The sequence below is a fragment of the Nelumbo lutea genome, chromosome 1 (genome assembly GCF_056320005.1).
Source record: "Nelumbo lutea isolate HS-2025 chromosome 1, American lotus-T2T, whole genome shotgun sequence".
Classification (NCBI taxonomy): Eukaryota; Viridiplantae; Streptophyta; class Magnoliopsida; order Proteales; family Nelumbonaceae; genus Nelumbo; species Nelumbo lutea.
This window is the reverse complement of record NC_142684.1, coordinates 184,924,252-184,943,988: the sequence shown is the minus strand read 5'-3', so window position 1 is coordinate 184,943,988 and position 19,737 is coordinate 184,924,252. Positions and strand designations below refer to the sequence as shown.

The window sequence follows — 19,737 nt, the reverse complement described above, 5'->3', positions numbered from 1 at the left end:
TTCTGAGTTCTGAGGCCCAATTTGTAAGGGCTGAAGAAGCATCCAAGTCAAGCAATCTCTATTTTGTATGGTTTTTAAAACTGATCTAGAGGTTAAATCGGCCAGGGATTTGGTTATCGGGTTGAATGGTCCGATTGTTCGAATTGAATGGTCGTTCAGTTCTGACAAAAAATATAAAAAAAAATTAAAAAAAAATAAAATAGTCCAAACTGTTTGAATTTAACCATTCGGTTCAACAATTTGCTGATCAAAATCAATAATTTTTGAAAAAATCCAATTTTATGAAAAAATAAACTAATCACCTGACCGATTCCCAATTTTTCCGGCCTGACCGTCCGATCCTGTCTGGTTTTGAAAACATGCTATTTTGTCAACTCCGATTCTGAATATCAAAAATGCATCAAAGTTGAGTAATCATTGAACGTTGAAACACGGAATTCTCAAGTCTTCGGCCTACTCAATTTGGGAAGAAAAATAAAATATATGAATCCAAAATTGTCAATGCCGTGAATATATGTTTACTAAAACATCACATCAAGACCTTGAATAAATTTTACCCACCTAACCAATAAAGTAAATAATATGTTAAAAAAGGCTCTTAATTAGCGAACTTAATTAATTCCATAGTCCCTGCACAATAACCTCCCATATTTCTGCCCACATGGAACGATGATGTGGCCAATTCTTACCATCTGTCAACCTAGCAACCCTTTAGGGACATTATTGTTGCCAAATAACATCTAACCACGTGTCAAGAAAGTGTTGGGCCATTTTGAGCCCAACCCAACTTACTGCATTAAAAGATTTTCATTTTTTCTTCTGGTGTGTAAGCTAACTATAGCAGACTCGCTCACAAATAATATTATATATTATATACGTAAAAGCAATTAGCAGACCCCCTCACCTACGCGCTGCCGAGAAGACGACCCAAAACCAACTCATCCTCTCCTCCGTCTCCTTCTCTCTTGCGAAGAGCTGCATCATGGCCGATGGGGAGAGGGATCAGGTGAGGCCCTTGGCACCTGTTTCCGATCGTGTCAGCAGCGACGAAGAAGAAGCTACCCACTACTCCAAGAAGCTTCGTCAAAAGAGATGCATCAAATGTTGCGGCTTTATCACCACCTTAGTCTTGATACAGGCCGTAGCAATCATAGTTCTAGCCTTCACCGTGTTTCGCGTCAGAGATCCTGAAATCAAGATGAACGGAGTTACGATCGACCGCCTGGACCTTGTAAACGGGACGGTGCCCCGCCCCGGCGTCAACATGTCTCTCACCGCCGATGTCTCCGTCAAGAATCCAAACTTTGCTTCGTTCAAGTACGGAAACACCAGCACCACCCTCTACTACCGAGGTACAGTCATCGGGGAGGCTAGGAATCCACCTGGGCACGCCAGAGCCCGGCGAACGATGCGGATGAATGTCACGGTGGACGTTATCACCGATCGATTAATGAATAATTCAAACCTACAGAATGATATCAGTTCGAGGATGCTGACGATGAGTAGCTACACCAGGATCGGTGGCCGAGTTAATATATTAAAGTTGGTGAAGCGACATGTGATCGTCAAGATGAACTGCACCATGTCTGTTAACTTAACAAGCCAGGCAATCCAAGAACAGAAATGCAAGCGACATGTGAAACTCTAGGATCTTCCTCTGCTCATGTTTTAGTGTATTATAAGTGTTTCAGTTGCTTTTGCCCATAGATACTTAGACATATTTGCACTCTGTATACTGTATTGCTGCTACATATATACGATTAATTATAATGTTCAGATTTTGGATATTAATTTTTACCTGCAGATTTTAATTAGATCTCTTTTGCTTTTTCTTCTAATTTTTCCACTGCACAAGAACAATCAATATCTGCATCAGTGCTTAAGAATCCATAGTGAAGTTTATTCAGTCAATCGAAGTTGATTATTCAAAACCAGAAGTTGCTTGACGATTGAAATTTTAGAAGATTTTCAGGAATTTCATGCTTGACTGTTGAACATAAAATTGGTGTGAACACATATATGTAAGACTAGACTCAAGAGTTTGATTTATATCGGCAGAGTGGACTGGATTTGTGCTCATTTGGTGGCCGGGTCGAATTGGTTTTTCCTGAATGACCTGGACAGATTGGCCCACCCAAGTTCAAATTAAGATAGAGCTCAAGTAACTTAAAACGACTTTCACGAAAGCCCACGAACCTTAAATCGTTGGCAAAATCATACCCAAGGTAACTTGCTAAGTGGAAGTTCAGCTTTCTCATCTTTCTTGCCTAGTGCACACAGGCGCCATTAACTTTGCTTTCTTATCTCTCTCGCTTAGCCACAACGTTGCTTTCATGGGTTTGTTAATTAGACTCATCAGAGCTAAATCCAATGGTTTATTAATTCAAAGAAATCATGGCGAATATGAAAGTTTGACAATTGAAAAGGAAATTAAACACTTAGGCCCTGTTCATTTTTTAGGTAAGTTAGTTATCCGGGTAAATACAGTTACTTGGGTTAAGTGTTTTTTGGGCCCTGTTCATTTTTCGGTAAGTTATTTATCGGGTAACTGTATTTACCCGGGTAAGTACATTTACCCATATTATTTTATTTCTCATGTAAATAAGGCAATGACCATTTTAGCCATAAAAATCTATTATTTATTCACCTAAGAGATATGTATCACTTATAGTATCCAAGAAAATAATCTTTCCTTGGTTCCCATATAAATCTAAAAAAATAATATGGAATTCTTGATCAATAAAAACCAAAATCTTATTTACCATCTTTCCCCCTCTCAAAATCGAGAAAAAAAAATGCCCCCTTAACTCTTTGATGTTCCAGTCATTAACTGGGACTGGACACGAAACAGTTTTGGTGGCCAGGTTACGGGGCGAAAGGTCCAACCGTCTGCTTTGGTTGTTGAATTCACTTAGATTAAAGCTACTTTGCGTAAAAAAAAAAAAAAAAAAAAAAAGCGTAAAACAGTAGAAATTACAGGTGATAAGATTATCTTGTCTGAATTACAAGTGACAACATATACAATACTACAAACACATTTTGCTTTGCATGTATTTGAGATAAGTTTGACCAACTTAATTAAAAGTTCTAAGAACTGAACCGAGAAGCAAGTAAAAACCATTTTGGCTGCGGATGCCTGGCGGGATTGTTGGTCTGACACTCCACTCCGGTCTGAGTCGGATAACGTTTGTCAAGGATAAAGGAGGGCGAATATAGGTAAAAATGGGCCGATGATGGACTGGGCCTGGTGTAAGTCTATCATGGACATCAAACGGGCATTTCTTACACAGTGCTTTAATTCTTCTGAGCATCGTGCGGTTAGCTTTCAGGGCTCAATGCATTACTTTTTATCGTCTTTTAAGTGTTATTTATCAAAATTCATGGTGGATTTTGATTGGTCAAAACTCTTTTTATACCATAATTTTTCAGCATCATAGATTTTCCCTAAAACTTATGGTTTGATTATGATATAGAAAGATATAAAATCCGAAAATAACTAACCAATAAACTGGAATTATTAATATGATAAGGAATATAGTGTTATTTATCAAAATTAATGGGCGGGTTTTGATTGGTCAAAACTCTTTCCATACCATATCTTTTCCGCATCATAGTTTTTCCCTAAAACTTAAGATTAAAGGTCTTCGATACCAAAACCAATCATGCCCACATTGGCATTGCTGGCATTGCAAGGAATTTTCTTTTGGGGTCAAATTAAACAAGAAAATGAGATAGGGAGAAGTAGGATTTGGGGAAAAAGGCCACAGAAGGTTTGGATTTATTAGAGATTTTTTGAAAGAAAAAATAAATATATTTTTTTTATTTTAGGAATTGGATAAGAATAATCTTTTACATCTTAGTTCAAGTTTTGAACTCACTTTATTACGTTTTTTATCCAGCTTCCACTTAATAACCATATAAATAATGGTTCTTAAGTGCTTCTTACTTGGCTCCGCCCCTGTATCGGGTGATTTCCTCAATAAAAATACTAATTATGTAAAGTCATAATTGTTAGTATTGTATTGGGATAACTTATATGTCAATTAGACCGGATTTGGTCCAATATGAGTTTATTACAGATGGATTAGGTCCAATCTAATCCGATCAATACTCTAGACCATTTTGGATCAGTCCAATTCAATGTCTGAACTGTCCAATCTGTTTAAATTGATTTTAGTTTAGATTGGTTCCAACTCAACCCTGACCCAATCCAATATAAATCATTATGAATGGACAGAGTCCAATCCAATCCAATAAATACTTTGGACCATTAAGTTAGATTGGTCCGATTCAAAACGTATTATTGGTCCATCTTATCCATCCAAATTGATTAACCCAAAATCAGCCCATTAACAACCCTAATTATAACCGGTATCACAAAACTGCACTAATTCAATGGTACTTAGGGATGGATTCGAGCCAACCCAAGCCAAATGTCTGGCCATTCATGCTCGGCTCACCAAAAATGTTAGGCTCAAGTTTAATTGAAGCTGTTAGAGACTTGAGCTAGAATTTGTTTTGGCTCTAAAGCTTGTATGTTTAAGTTCAGCTCGGCATAAGCTTGACTATGAGCCAAGCTTCCTATAAAAAAGAAAAATTATACATATAAAAATTATTTACTATCATATATAAAAATAAAAATAAAAAATTATTTATTATCATACATACAAGAAAAATTATTATGCGTATACATACATATTATGTATATATGGATTTAGTTCAATTAAATTAACAAACATCATGAACTGAACTTCAATGAGCTCGAGCTTAGCTCTACAACCCGAATTCGAATAGCTTGTAAAAAACTCTATTCATTTCCACCCCTAGTGATACTTTATCAAAATTCATGAAGGGGGTTGATTGACCAGAGGTCTTTGGGTATCATGGCAAAGTACATGTAAAATGAGTATAGAAGTGCAGCACTTATGCCAGAGGTTTAAAGTATTGATACTGGCCGATAATCGGCCCCTTTTTTTAGTTCCACTTTTTCTTTTTTTTATTGATTCAGAGGGGCCGGTTTAAGTTTCGATTATCCTCTGAACCAGGCCCTAACCCGATACACGTATCGGAAAGGGCCTGATACGAGCCGATACATAGCGATATTTTAAACATTTCGAATATAAAATCTGTTGCCAGCGAAAAAACATGTTAAGATACGATGTATTTTCATTTAATGTGTGACAGGTGGCCCATTCCCATGAACATAAATACAAGTGGATGGTAGGTGAAACAGATTACAGATCCCATTGTTTTGGAGTTATAACCTGCCCTGTGAATACTGAATAGAGAGGGACAAGAAAAGCACATGGGACCCTTAACCCCTTTCCTTTTGGGTCCCAACAACCTTGCCTCAAGCAACATTCCACCCTCCAATTTCAACAAAACTCTTACCAACTTATTTCTTTTTTCAATTTTCTCGAGACAGAGATAAATGAAATTGCACATGCAGATGCAGATACAGACAGCTGTATTGAATCCAGTGCCACCAAAATGAAACTCCCAAGCCAATTAAATACAGACATCTCATCATTAAACACAAAAATCACATCACTATTCGTTTCACCTAACATAATAGTCGTTAAAATGCACCTCCTCAATCGTCAATCCTCATGGTATGTTAATGTGTGTTGGACTCAAACCGGTAAAAGGAAAACACAGAAAACTTTAGACGCAGTGAGAATGAATGGAACCGGAAACAGAGAAAATCTACCTTCATTGGAAGCAACAAATGATGTCGGACATCCCCTCGTCCATGTATTGAGCGGGGACGGGGTGTTACAATCAATGTTTTTAAAATCGAATCGGACAACGAATCGTTTAAGGGTTTGGTTCGCAGGTTGAACAGTTTGATCGTTGGAAATAAATAAAAAGGTCGTTCCGACAAAAAAAAATAAAAAGCAGCTAAAAATCATTGGATGGTTCGAATGATACCACCACCCCAGCCAACGATTTTATTGACTAAATCAACAATTTTTAGCTAAAAAAACGAATCCAAGGTAAAATAGAATGGATCAAGTGACTGGTTCCTGATTTTTCAGATCCAACCATCCAGTCCAATTTTGAACCATTAATACAATTGATATTGGCTGCACCTTAAATTGTAACATTGGAAACATATTTCTGTATGTACAATGTATTTACATAGCAATTAGCAATTTATGTTGGGAATTCCAAATTTTCCCGGCCTCAAGAAATTCACTTAAAAATATCTTAAATTTTAGGCTGTTTTTTATTGCAGTGCAATTTTATTTGCAGTAATACAAAGGTATAGGACTGAAAGTGAGTAAAAATACAAAATTCAGTTTAATTATATTTTGGGTTTTACTTTATTCTACTTTAGGTTTTATTTTATTTTATTATAGTCAAAGAAAGTAAGATAAAATTTAAAACAAAAATAAATCAAAATAAACATTCAAATTATTTGCACTACATGCAAATAAATTTGTATTGCAACCAAACACCACATATGGATTATTTTAGAAATATGGTTATGAAAATTTAAGGGTATTTTATAAATGCAATTATAGGATATTTAAGATTTTAGGAATTTGAGATTCAAAGGATATTTTAAAGATGTATATTAAATTTAGAGATATTTTAATAATTTACTATTAAAAATTGTCATTATTATATACCCGACCCTTAAAATGGCAGTATCACATCTGCTAAAATTGCTAACTTCAGTGAAGTCTGTGACAGGTGTTTTCCTCCCGTGCACAGTAACACTTGGATGAATTTGAGTTTGGGCTTTGTTAAATTTTGAATGAAACTGAACAAAAGGCCCGAACCGAATGCCGCTAACTTCAATTGCACCCTTCACTTGTCACAGATTTGAATGGATGTGGTCTCATACGTGCATACACCCAAAACGGTCCAACCCCCTTGCCCCAGTGGGTCGGTTCTAGCTTCTAGGTCTGATTCTAGGACCCAATGCTATGATAATCGGGATTAAGCCGTTCACATGTACTCATTACCCAAATCAACTCGTGGGGCACATGTGTGCGTTGCGTAACATTAGAAATATATCAACAGAGTTAAACAAACATACAAGTCAAAATTAACACTAGCTTGATTTCGATTTTCATTTTAGTGAATGAGAGGGTCATGTAGTGGAAGTAGAACTTGTGGCTTTCACATTATTTATTCTACTACTCACAAAGTTAAGTAAAGAGTTAGATTAGATCGTAGCAGCCCACGTGATTACATTAAATGGGAGTGAGTACAACTGTGAACTGTCATTTGTCATCCGTGAAATGGCCCAACCCAACATAGCTAGGCTCAATTGGACTGGACTTAAAAAGTCGCCCGATCCAACTTTAATGACCCACCTCCTCTTCTTCTTCTTGGAAAGAAAAACCAATTACAGCAGTATTTCAATTTTATATATTAACCGCAATCTCAGATGTGAGATGTGGAGTGATTGTGGACTCCCAAAGTCAATGATGGACGACCTGAATGGAGTTGACTGTAATACAACATATTCTTAGTCTTTACTCACCCGAATTTACATAATAGAGGGTAGAGGGTATGGAAATGAGCCATGATCAACACCGGAAACAGGGAAAATCTACGGTCCTCGGAAGGAGATGTGATGTCGGAGACATCTGTATATGGTGTCTCCATTCTCCACATGCATGCATGCATTCATCCCATCCCTACCTTCTTCCCTGTCCCCACCGCCAGAAAAACGCTCTCATCTCATATTCTCATGTCATGTGCACAGTGTACAACAGTGCATGAACCCATTTCTCCTTTTATTTTTTAATTTGTAGTTCTCTTTTTTCTTTTTATTTATCTATTTCTCCAGTCCCAACGTCATAGAAAGCAGTCATACATAGACTTTTCAGTTGTGTATTTGTCCGTTAACTCACAACATTTGGCGTAACTGGATAACGACATGTTTGGACCTTGCATTGTTTTTCCTTAATTTAATTATAACAATCTCAATAGTCAATATCAATACTAAAGAGGTTAGGATAATTTTTTTATTAAACAAAAAAAAAATGTGAAGAAAAGAAATATTTTTTCGCTTTTGTTTAACCATTGCAGTTTTCTCGAGGTCTATTTGTCTAGACAATATTCAATCCTCAGCAGCGTACTATTAGCGGCCACGTGGAGAGTCGGGGGCAGAGGTAAATGCCTTAATGGGTGATGATTATATGACCATCAGCATCATATGATTGGATGGTTTAGATTGAGTGATCAATCTCCGACGAAATTGTGGGAATGGTCCATCCATCCAGTGGATGGCCTTGATTGTCTCAAACCTGACGTGCGCTGCTTTAAAAGGGAAAAAAAATAAATAAAAGAAGAAAAAAGGGGATAGATTATAGCTTAGCTGGTAAGTGGTAACTCCCATAGACCATCTCCATGACCTCCGACGCAAGGCAAGGGATTAAGGGTGGGCCCCCACTCCCAGTCCCTTGTAGACTATAATCAATGGGTTGGTGTCAGATGTGAGTTATTGCAAGCTGACGAACATCGTTGAAATCAAACCTTAGACCTGTTGGGTGGGTTGTTGGTTGCAAAAATGTAAACGGGACATGTGGGGTCACGTGATATTGCTTAAGTATTTGGTTGGCCCCAACCTTGACAAATTGCTCAACCAGAACCAAATTTTCAATTCAGTCGGGACATTAATTAATTAAATGGGGGCCAAGCCAAACTTATCAAGATTTCCCCTTCTCAACTTTGTAATTGTAATATTATTGTTACCAGCATGTGGGTGTTTTGCTTCTTTCTCACGTTTTTAATGACAGATTAAAATTTGGCAAGTAACTGATGGCTAGTACAGAGTACACTACACTGTTTTTTGTTGTGTTAGTAGTGACCCAGGCCCAGTCTTCTTGTGAAGTTTGATTTGATGGCTTTGAATGACCCGGAGTCGCCATGTTCATCTTTTGTTTAATCACAGACGTCAACCCCCAACACCTACACCTCACCTCACCACAATAATATCAATCAGTATTCAGTAGTTCTAAACAAAAGTAAATTTCCCGTAGCTCGAGAACAACTTAAAACAATGGCTGCACCTTGCAAGGATTTCCTCTCCGGTTCCACTCTCCACGGCGGACGAACCGATGCTGGGCTCTGGACAATGTTCCAATTAATTTACATTTATCGATGCCCACGCAACACAAATTCATTTATTTATTTTAATTGCAGAGATGAAAGCTGGAACGGTGTGTTTCGACTTTCCACTCTACCAAGTACAACGTACAAACCAACCTTGAACCTTCCTTGCCCAGTTGCCCTATCCTCTTTCTCCGTTCCAAATTACAAGAGAGTTGCACACACCACACCAGCATCTGAGCATCCCATTCCCATCTCCCCTTGTCCTCACTCTCCCCATGTAAACTGTAAAATCCCCCTACATTTAAATCACATTTCTACCCCTAATTAAATTTATCTTTCATCCAATCTCTCTCTGATGATGCTCTTCGTGAGCGGAATTAAACGGTTAATTACCGTCATTTTACTGTAGCATGGCCCACTTTCTCCAGACCATGAGTCATGAGACCCATTCCCACCGGTTCTCCATGTTTGCGACCCACGTTGATCAGAAATGGGGCCATTCCCAATCGTATGTCCACCGCCACCGGTAGTTTACATTTCTAAAAGTCTTAACCCGTAACTCTACACTTGATACCGGCATCCTCCTAGTTACACAAATAAGAGGGAGACAAATTGCATCTCCGACGTACTTTCACGTCAAGATGAGAGAGAAAGAAATGGTAAGCCTCAACATCTGTAACTTCACGACAACCAAGGTAGTAATAAGACAAAGATTAAAGAAAAAGAATGGTCACTCGCCACTAACCAGTAACCCCCTTACTTTAATGTTTTTCCTTTTCTTCTTCTCTCTTTCCATCAATGAAGTATGAATTTCAAAGCTTTTCACTGTTCCCGTCTTTGTCTCTACTTTCTCTCTTCGCTGACCGCATAAGACAGCATTTTGTCCTACCGTTGATTCGCTGAGCGGGAAAAACTAAAAAGAAAATATTGCAGATTGCTTTAGTGGATTTATTATTAATACATAATTCTACTTTTCTGTTTAAAATCTTAGGCGTTAAGAATTAGGATCTCATCTGGTTCGAATACTACGACTCTCTCTGCCTCCGCTTGCACAGATAAGAAGAAATAATTATCTTCACAGACAGATGGCTTATTTACATGAAGTTGAAGAAACTGGTGAGTTGTGGCTACTGACTGACCTACATCTCCACCTACTCCATCAAAACAGCCATCGCTCATTAATAATTCATTTTCCTTTTTTTTACAAAATTTATAAACAAAAAAAAAAAAAGAAAGAAAACAGAGCCTAGACAACTTCCCGCCTCTCTTTCTCGACCTAAGATGTTAAGCGGGGCTTCACATCCGATCGTCATTTCCACCCTCGGAAGAATTTCTCGACGAACAAATAGACATTTCGTGAGAAGGATCACTCGCACACCGCGACAGAAGAGAAGTCTCTGAATCTGGGGAAGAGAATATCAGAATTGAATTAACAGACTTGAACTACAGACAGAAACAGTTGAAACGTGTTCTATGGTATGTCTGAAATAAGGAAATTATAGTGAGACCAGATCTATACCTCTGGAAGCATTAAACGACCTCTTGCAGTGAAGAATGGCGCTCTGGATCCCGTCCTGCTGCTGCAGCAGTGAATCATCGCGTCTTCTTGCCTGAAAACCCACCGGCTGCACCGCTGCCACCGCAGAAGATGCCGACCGGCTCTTGCCTAGATGTTTACAAACCACTCGCAATCCCGCCGGTAGATTCCCTTGCTTATGGTTCAGGAGCTTGACATTACTCGTAGGTCCATCGTTGTCCCCTGCTTCTCCCCCAAGGTTGCTCTTCGTCTTTGTGGGAGAGGATGCCAGTGTTTCCGTCGTCGCTGCAGCTGCCGCCTTTCCCAATCCCAAACTCTGATGTCCAGGGAACCTCATCTTCTCCCCGTACCTCCTCGAAGCCCTGATATATAATGGCTTGATCATCTTAAGATACTTATGCACTACATCCTTCGAAAACCGCTTATCATCCGTGACCGTGACTGTCTCGTCCCCATTCTGTTTCTGTTGCTTATTACTAGAGTTTCTGGAACTGTTGTCTCTAGTGAAGAGAGAGACAATCGGGACTTCTTCGACCTTGAATTTCACCGTAAAAAGTTTGCCGTGATGATGATGATGATTATCCTGCTGCTGCTTCTGTTGCGGCTGTTGATGTTGCTTCGGGGAAGTCGCAGCGGCACCATTTGTGTCCGCCTTCTCTACTGCCGTCGTGGATTTTGGTTTCTTAAAGCCTAACATGAAGACGCGGAACTTGGTAGCAGATTTCAGCAACGAGACAGGGAACTGATGTTTGGAATTTGGCTCAGAAGGATTGAAGACGAGAGAGGAGGACTCGAGTGGCACGAGCTTTCCTTTGAAGAAGAGATCATCAGAGGGTGACAAGGAGAGGTTCGGGTCTGTTCGATCGTCGCTGGAGGCAGAAGATACCGTGAAATTGAACTCCCTCTCTCCATCGGTTGCTGCCGAGTCACTGTCATCTTCGTCGCCATCTCCGTTATTGCTGTCATCTTCGTCGTGGTGGTCGCGGTCATCTCCGCCGCCTTCCCCATCATCGTCAACAGGCACCGTAAATTCCAAGTCAAAGAAGGGCCCTTCGTCGTCATCGCCTTCGTCGGTTTCCTGTCGTACGGTGGTGTCAATAGTAGTAACGGCCGCAGGCGCGCGTACATTAGCAGAGGCGGGGGCTCCGCTGTTTGACAAGCCACCACCACCTCCACCTCTCCAGTACTTGAGCAGGCTGAAAGCTTCCATGGTTGGGAGAGCCAGAGCAAAAAGAGAGGTAATGACTGGAGGGTTTGGTTGGGTTTTAGGGCTTGAGAAACAATTGGTAAAAAGGAGAAGAGGGGAAAAAGAGTTCTGATTAATGGCGCTGGCAGTACTGAAAATGGTGTGACAGGGGAGCAGAGAGCGCAAGCTTTTAACAGGAGAGAGAGAGAGAGAGAGAGAGAGAGAGAGAGAGAGGTGCTGCTTTTATTTTTGTTGTTTCGTCGCTATATTTTTATGGAGTCGTATACGTGGTTGCAGGCCGGTCATGTGAGGGCATTCTTCGCGAGTCAGAGCCTCAGAAGGAATATATAGGATGAGGGAGATAGATGTGGATGGGGGAGAGAGAAGGCTGGAGTAGTACGTATGTAGGTTTTACGGTACCCGATAAACCAGTTAGTATATTTGCTTATAAAAAAGCGGAGGAGAGGAGCGGTTGTTGAGGTTGAGGACTTTAGGAGAAGCGAAACTTCCGAAAAGAGCAGAGGAAGCTTCAAGAAAGCAAAGCGATAAAGCCTTTTTATGTAAAAACGGTAAAGAGCAACTTTGTAAAGTCTCTCACTAAAGCCTAAAGCAGTAAAGCCACCCGCCAGCCTCGGAGGTCGGAGCCTTCTGGTTCTGGACTTCTGGGTGTGGGTGATTACAGTGCCATTCCACATTTCCATTTGGTCTTCCCTTTTGCTTTCAATTTTCAAAACCGAGAAAAGGAACGCATATGTACGATGTATCCACATCCTAATGCTATTGCTGCTGCTTTCGTTGCAACTAACAAGCTACAAACTTAAGCCCCTTTTAAAGCATGGCTTCTTTATCGCACGTGGCGCACGTGCAGAGCTGGAAAGTGGGATCTCTCTCAAAAGATTTGACCTTGTGGGTATCTTACCTCTTTTTCTTTACATCATTTCACTTCAATTTTTTTTTTTCTTTTTTTTTAACATCACCGCAATCTTTGTATCATATTTAAGTTATAACTTTTATAAATTAACACTCGTTTGGAAGTGATTATTTTTTAGCATTTATTTTACACCTAGTGTATGAGACCATATCAATAATCACTTATATCATGTGATTTTGGGGAAAAAAAAGCCCACATAATTTCAAAACACCTATACGGCTATACTATCTCATTCAAAATAAGCATTGTCTGCACCAAATATTTATAAACACTTGTTTGTACTTGTGTGTTTGGAATGGTGGGATTTTATTTGCTAAAAGTTTTTACTTGATTTAAACTTATTTATTAACACTTAAGTGCCATTAGACACTGCATCAGCAAAACAGTGAGTACCCATTGGGAAAAATGTTAAAATGAAGTTTATGTCAATGATAGGTATGCACATAAACCAAGGCTTGATTTTGCAATTCTCTATGCCTATCAGATCTATATAATGGAGAAATGATGAAGTGGCACCTATGTGGCAGCATTTATTCAATAAACACCCATGGTTCCAAACACCACCTATCTAATAAGCATTCCCATATAGCGGCTAAGTAGTTGAACCGAATAATGGTACCATTTGATTCATTACCTGAACTAAAACAATTCTAAATTTGGTATATGTTTGGTTCCGTGGGCATTTATAGACTGGGTGTTTTTATTTTAAATATTTATTTAAAAAATTCTACTTTAAACATTTATTGCTTTTGTTGTTTAGTTGGGCATTTCAGAGTGTTTCATGTAACATCCCATAAAGTCATTCCACCTCAAATTAACATCCCATAAAGTATGCCACATAAGCATTTCGTTTTAAGAAAACGTCAGGGCATTGGGGGAAACAAGAATTTGGCATTTCCCCAAATGCTTCATGCACATAAATTAAAGTCTTTGTGTTTTTAGTATTTATTTGATAAATATTAAAACCAAACAATGGTTCCATGCACAATAAACACTAATGCCTATGTGTCTCTAATGTGGTGGCATTTTTTTCCATAAACACCCACAGAACCAAACATTGCCTTTGTTCGAATCTAATACATCACTGATGCAAAATATAAATTCTATTTTATTTTGTAGTGTTCTTTTCAAATAGAAAATATAAATCCTATTATGTGAAGGGTTGATGTGCATCTCTACTAGGGATCAAGACCACTAAGGGTGCTCATGATTCGACCATGGGCCTATTTTTGAAACCAAACTAATATTATTGGTTTTTGGAAAACCGGTGACTTAAATCGAATTGAAGTCAGCCGATTGACAGGTTCGATTAATTGTCAATTTTTTTACTTTTTTTATATTTATAATATATATTAAAAATTGTATAAATATATAATATTATTATTTAATAATAAATATTATATTATATATGATAAATATATATTTATATATAATGCATATTTATTCATTTATAATATATATATATATATATATTAGTTAGTTAGATTATACCTTCAATTTTTTTTTAAATTATTGAATTGAAACCGAATTGACTGATTTTTCTTATTCAACCCTAGGGACCATAGGAATTCACATCTGTGGGGCGCCCCACAATAGCCCACAGCACATCCCCTCATGAAGATATCATCATTTCTAATACTATCATGGTAGAGATATGCTGTGTAACGTTGAGGGGCGCCACCCTTGTGGGGGGACAGATCTGAACTCGGGCCATTAGAGGGAATACAAAGTTAATGCTTTGAAGGTTTAAATGTCTCCACTCATTAGAAAAACGAAAAAAAAATAAAGAATACAATATTTAAACCTCTCTTCAAATTTAACTTAAATATTGAAACCTGCCACTCTCTTTTTAAAATTGGTTAAGACCGCTAATTGAAAGAAAAAGTTTTTTATACTTATTAAAATTTTAAATTTTCATAACAGCCAGATCATTTCAAAATAGAAACAGGAACTAACCTTTCTGGGTGAAATTACCCTGCAACAACCCATACCAAGCGATAACATCTGCCTGTTCATACTAGTGTTTCAATAGGGTAAATTTCTTAAACTATCATTACTGTTTAGCTAAATGATTAAACATATTTTTACTTGACTAACAGTATCTTACTATTCTTGTCAATTGATTAATCCTTCTTAGACATTAACATCTGTCAACGGAGATATAAGAAAATACCTATTTTACCCACCTACAGATCTCTCCGTCTTCCTCATTCTCTTCGCCAGAATTGTCGGAACTATAGATGACCCCGAAAACCTCAAAACACAAGTATTCCATGATAGAGATTGGAAAAACCTTGGTGGCTAACGAGTATCTATCATAAGTCGTATATGTTTTGCATCACGAGGCGGTGGAATAGTTAGCCGGTGTCCTTGTACTATGGAAACAACCAGAGATGAACGAGCTAATGTAGAAGGCCATGTCGGGGTTCTCTCATTTTGTTTCACTTCCTCCGTTTTAGACACTGCCGCTGGAAGCCTTTGTTTCAGACACCACCGCTGCAAGCCTCTGTTTAAAGCACCGCCGCTGCAAGTGGTACTTCTCTCTCTTGCCACCTCTCTTTCCCTCTCGTCTCCCTATCTTTCATTCTTTCTTCCCACTCTCTCTCTCTCTCTCTCTCTCTCTCCTCTTTCATTTACTTGTTTTCCCATCGCCACTGCAAGTTGCAGCGGCAGATTTGGTACTTCTCTTTCGCCGCCTCTCGTCTCCTTATCTCTCATTCTCTCTCTCTTCTTGCTATTTATCTCTCTTTCTCTCTTTCACTTCCTCTGTTTCACCATTGCGTTGTAGTGGCGGATTTGGTACTCTCTCGCCACCTCTCGTCTTCCTATCTCTCATTCTCTCTCCTCGCTATTTCTCTCTTTTTTTCTCTCTCCCCTCCTCTTTCACTATCTCTGTTCCGCGACTGCCGTTGCAACTTGCAGCAGAAGATTTGGTACTCTCTCGCCACCTCTCGTTTCCCTATCTCTCATTCTCTCTTTTCTTGCTATTTCTCTCTCCCCACCACTTTTACTATCTCTGTTCCACCACCGCCACTGCAACTTGCAGCGGCAGATTTGGTACTCTCTCGCCACCTCGCGTCTCCCTATCAGAAGGTATGCTACCAGATCAGAAGCATCGATCTTGGAAGCCGCCTCGGCAACAGTAACCTTGGGCTTCTTGGGCTTTTTCTGCTTCAGCTTCTTCACTTCATTGGCCTCATTCTCACCACCACCAGCAACCTCGCCATCACTGTCATCGCCACCATCGTTGGAATGGTGTTTCGGTTTGGGAACGGGCTCGAAAAGAGCCGTAGTAGTGGCTGCCTTCTGAGCCTTGACACGGCGGCGGCGCTCCTTGGATTGTTCTTCTGAGCCTTGTCGCCGATGACGACGGTTCCGTTGGGGCAGAATTTGCCGGGATCGTCGGTAGAGTCAGAGGGTTTGTTCTTTCGCTGGCGTTTCACGTAGGTAACCTTCTGCCAGCCATGGTCTTTATTGGTGGAAGAAGCATTGTTCAAACTGTTCTCATTGTCTTCATGGAGAGTTGGTTAGATGGCCGGTGCGGTTTTTTCGTCCATGATTCTCTATCCTCTAGTTCTTTTCTCTTGAATTTCGAGTTCGTTTCTTTATTCTTTCTTTCCCTCTCCCTCTCTACAGATATCTCCTAGTGTTCGTCGTCGACGAGGGATCACAAGAAACTGAAGAGGAAGGTCTCGCAAGGAGAAAGAAGAAAATGAGCGAGGGATGTCGTGGTTGAGAAGAAGGGAATTTCTCTCTCTCTCTCCTTATCTCTCATTCTCTCCCTATCCCACAACCGATGATTGAGGGAGCTGCTTATTCATGGCATCTATGCTTTGAAATTTCAGTTAAACTAGAAGCTTCTTTGTTGTTTGTTTCAGCCACAAAGATGGGCAAAAACTACTCCAAACAGTTAGGGAGGGTATTTTTAGGAAAGGAGGTGGGAAGGCTGTTTTTGGAAATTTTTATCAATATATTAGTCATGATATTAATGTAACGGAAAATTAATGATAGGGTAGACTTAGTCAATTAGTCAATTGTCAGGAATAATAAGGGTAGTGTTAGTCAATTTTCAAACAGTAAAGGTGTACTTAATCAATTAACTAAACCATAAGGATAATTTAAGTAAGCTATGTAGAGTAACTTCTTATTACTGTTGTTAAAACAGCATTCGAAGAATTGATATCAGATTTCAAGATTTTCACCAAACATAACTTACTGATTTTTCATATAGGGCCCACCTTGAAACACCAAAATCTGTTCGTCACACTTGGGTGCCTTACATGCACATCCACCGTGCCAGTGCATGGTAGGATGTGCGTGTGAGGCGCCCTATGGGAGGAGCAGATCCGGTCTCCCCAAAAACCCTCTCAAAAGGGCACCTTTATTATTATTATTATCTTTGTCCAAAGAGGCACTTAAACTCTGAAAATTACTCTAAATGCAAAGTTAAGAGAAAAATTTTAAGTAGAAAAGTTAAATTTAAGGATCTGAGATTAGATGAATCTTGTTTTTCTTATTCTTTTTTTTTGGGGTGGAAAGAATGTCCAAGTGCATTGCATTTTTCAACTCTTTCAGGTTATTTTCCTTTTGGCTGTGCTTGGTTGCAATGTAAATAAATTTGCATTAGTGTAAAATCATGGTAGTACAAATGATTTGAGTGTAAATTTTGATTTATTATTTTTTTTAATTTTAGCTTATTTTGTTTGATTGCAATACAAATGAAGTGAATTAAGACATAAAGCAGAAAAAAATATTTGCACTCCAATTTGCACTGCCACGAAACACAGCCAAATTTGGAGAAAAATGTCAAAATTCAAAAGGTTGAAATAGTGCTAGCAAATTAATTAAGCAAACTATCACTTTATTGAACACTAGCAAAATCCTCTCATCCTACTTTCTTGAAAATTTTATTTATGAAGTTAGCCACTACTAGTAGGAAAGCAGAGAGGCCTGAAAAGATGGGTTAATGAAACTTTATAAATATCATGATGTAATATTTCATTTATTTGATGGAAAATTTATAGTCTCTATAATATAACGAAATGTTACAATAAAACTAATAATTTGAATTTCAGAAATAAGTTTACTTATAATAATGGATAATCCTGACCCTGGTTATCCCCATTCTCATTCCTTGGGTCGGGGGGCGGGGGGGAGTGTTCGGGTACCCAACGGGGATCTTCTTAGGCCTCACGTGCACCCTAATATCTATATATTAGCCAAGCCAGAAGCTCCATTGAATTCTATTCAGTTTGAAGAAGCTAAAGCATTAACCCCAGTTCAAATCCAACTTAAACACTAAGAATGATTAAAAACCACTACTTTTTTGAATTAACAGATAAGTTAACAGAATTTTTATTTGGTAATGAAGTATTGTTATTTTGGTGAAGTCGTTTGAGGTAGATGATGACAAATCTTTACCAAATGGTTTTTTCTTGGGTACCAATCTTTGCCATAACCTATACAATCTTTCTCCAAGTAACAAACCAGCTAATACACCAATAAACCAGCCCTCGATTGGTTTAAATCTATAAGTTCTAATTCCTAAATTCCAAATGGGTTTAAATCTACAATAGCTTATCTATCATATATTATAAATATATGTATGATGCATATATATTTATTTATAATATATAGATAATATATAATATATATGAAAAATATATGTAACTGGTTGGTTCGATCAACTGCCATTTTATTATATTGGTTAACTGAAATCAAACTGGTGCCTTCGATTTTTCGAAAATATTGAATCAACCAGTTCGACCTCTCCAATTCAATTCGTTTTTTCGGTTTTCGATGATCAACCCAAACAATATCCACATCGTAGAACCTTTGAATCTCAATAGCTTAAATACAACAAAATTTCTATAAAAGAGCATAGAAGAATAGTTCATTCTTGTCCTACCCTATTTCAAAAACTTTAAACAAAACAAGTGCAAAAGAAAATCCTTACTGAATTGGCAAACCCACCAATTCCAAATTCAATATTTCTTTACCAACTAATGGTGCCTCAAGAGCATACAAGACCAAATTCTGTCTCGGTAGGACATTGTTGTACGATTTTTGCAAGTATACAGATCGTGGGCAAGTAATAGTGTGTGAATAGAGTGTAGGGAAGGTGTTGTCAAGTACCAAATTTTAAGATTTCTCTATTATTTGGAAATTAGAAATTCAATTCCCAAACCAAATTAAAGAAATGATAATGCAAGTAAATATGTTTAATTCAGAATATTATAAAAAGCCTAGGATTCGGGTTTCATCAAATGATTACCTATGACATACTTATATTTTCTTAGATTGGTTTATTGTTGTAGGAATTTATGATCAGATTTTTTTAAATTATATGAAATTCTCTCTCAAGGTACAACACATGTGTTTATGCTAACCGTGTGTCTACTCTAGTGATCATGGACAATGAACACAAACCCATTAAGATCAATGGAAATCAGTTAAACAATCACAAAGGGGCGTTCTTATCTCTAAGCAACACATACCCTAGGTCAATTATCTCAATGAATTAGTATTATGCTTCCACTCTCGCTACTTCACACAATACCTTAATTGAAGTAATTAATAGCTAATTAATTACTAGCATTAAGCCTTAAGATAAAAGATAAATCCCAACAATCAATGACCCAATCAATTAAACAAAATCTATCATAGGCAAATCAAATTGACTACATCCAAATCCTAGATCAAGAAATTTAGCTATTCATATTATTGAAGAAAAAAAAAACTCTTGAATAGAAGTTGATTGAGGGGAACTCCTTGCCCTTGAATCTTCAATTCTCCTCTTCTCTGCCTTTCTTCTCCTCCTGGGTTGCTGACTGCTTCCTTGGAGGCTGAAGTTCTCTTGGAGGATTTCTCCTTGCTCCCTTGATTTATTGATGCCTGGTGCTAGTCTCCCCCCCCCCCCCCCCCCCCACTTTATATAACTTTAGGAGGAGGGGCTGTTTCCAACTCATTTTTGGAGTTCTTTATCAAAAATAGAAAGTCCTAATTCCT

The 19,737-nt window shown here is 38.3% G+C and overlaps 2 protein-coding genes and 1 long non-coding RNA gene across 3 annotated transcripts; 2 read left to right on the top strand and 1 right to left on the bottom strand.

Annotated features, from left to right (window-relative positions):
• Positions 1-876: 876 nt before the first annotated feature.
• On the top strand, positions 877-1,812 carry LOC148879765 (late embryogenesis abundant protein At1g64065-like). Its single transcript, XM_088966475.1, has one exon. It carries the CDS (start codon positions 983-985, stop codon positions 1,646-1,648), a length of 666 nt encoding a protein of 221 aa, XP_088822601.1. The 5' UTR covers positions 877-982; the 3' UTR covers positions 1,649-1,812.
• Positions 1,813-10,131: 8,319 nt separating this feature from the next.
• Positions 10,132-12,327, bottom strand: MAKR2 (membrane-associated kinase regulator). The gene is made up of 2 exons (XM_088961427.1): positions 10,595-12,327; positions 10,132-10,478 (listed from the first exon to the last, which is right to left on the bottom strand). The coding sequence occupies exons 1-2, from the start codon at positions 11,820-11,822 to the stop codon at positions 10,372-10,374; spliced, it is 1,335 nt and encodes a 444-aa protein (XP_088817553.1). The 5' UTR covers positions 11,823-12,327; the 3' UTR covers positions 10,132-10,371.
• A 3,775-nt stretch (positions 12,328-16,102) lies between these two features.
• On the top strand, positions 16,103-16,763 carry LOC148879763 (uncharacterized). Its single transcript, XR_016104325.1, has 2 exons — positions 16,103-16,267; positions 16,366-16,763. It is a non-coding gene; the product is annotated as an uncharacterized LOC148879763 (long non-coding RNA).
• The last annotated feature ends 2,974 nt before the right edge of the window (positions 16,764-19,737 follow it).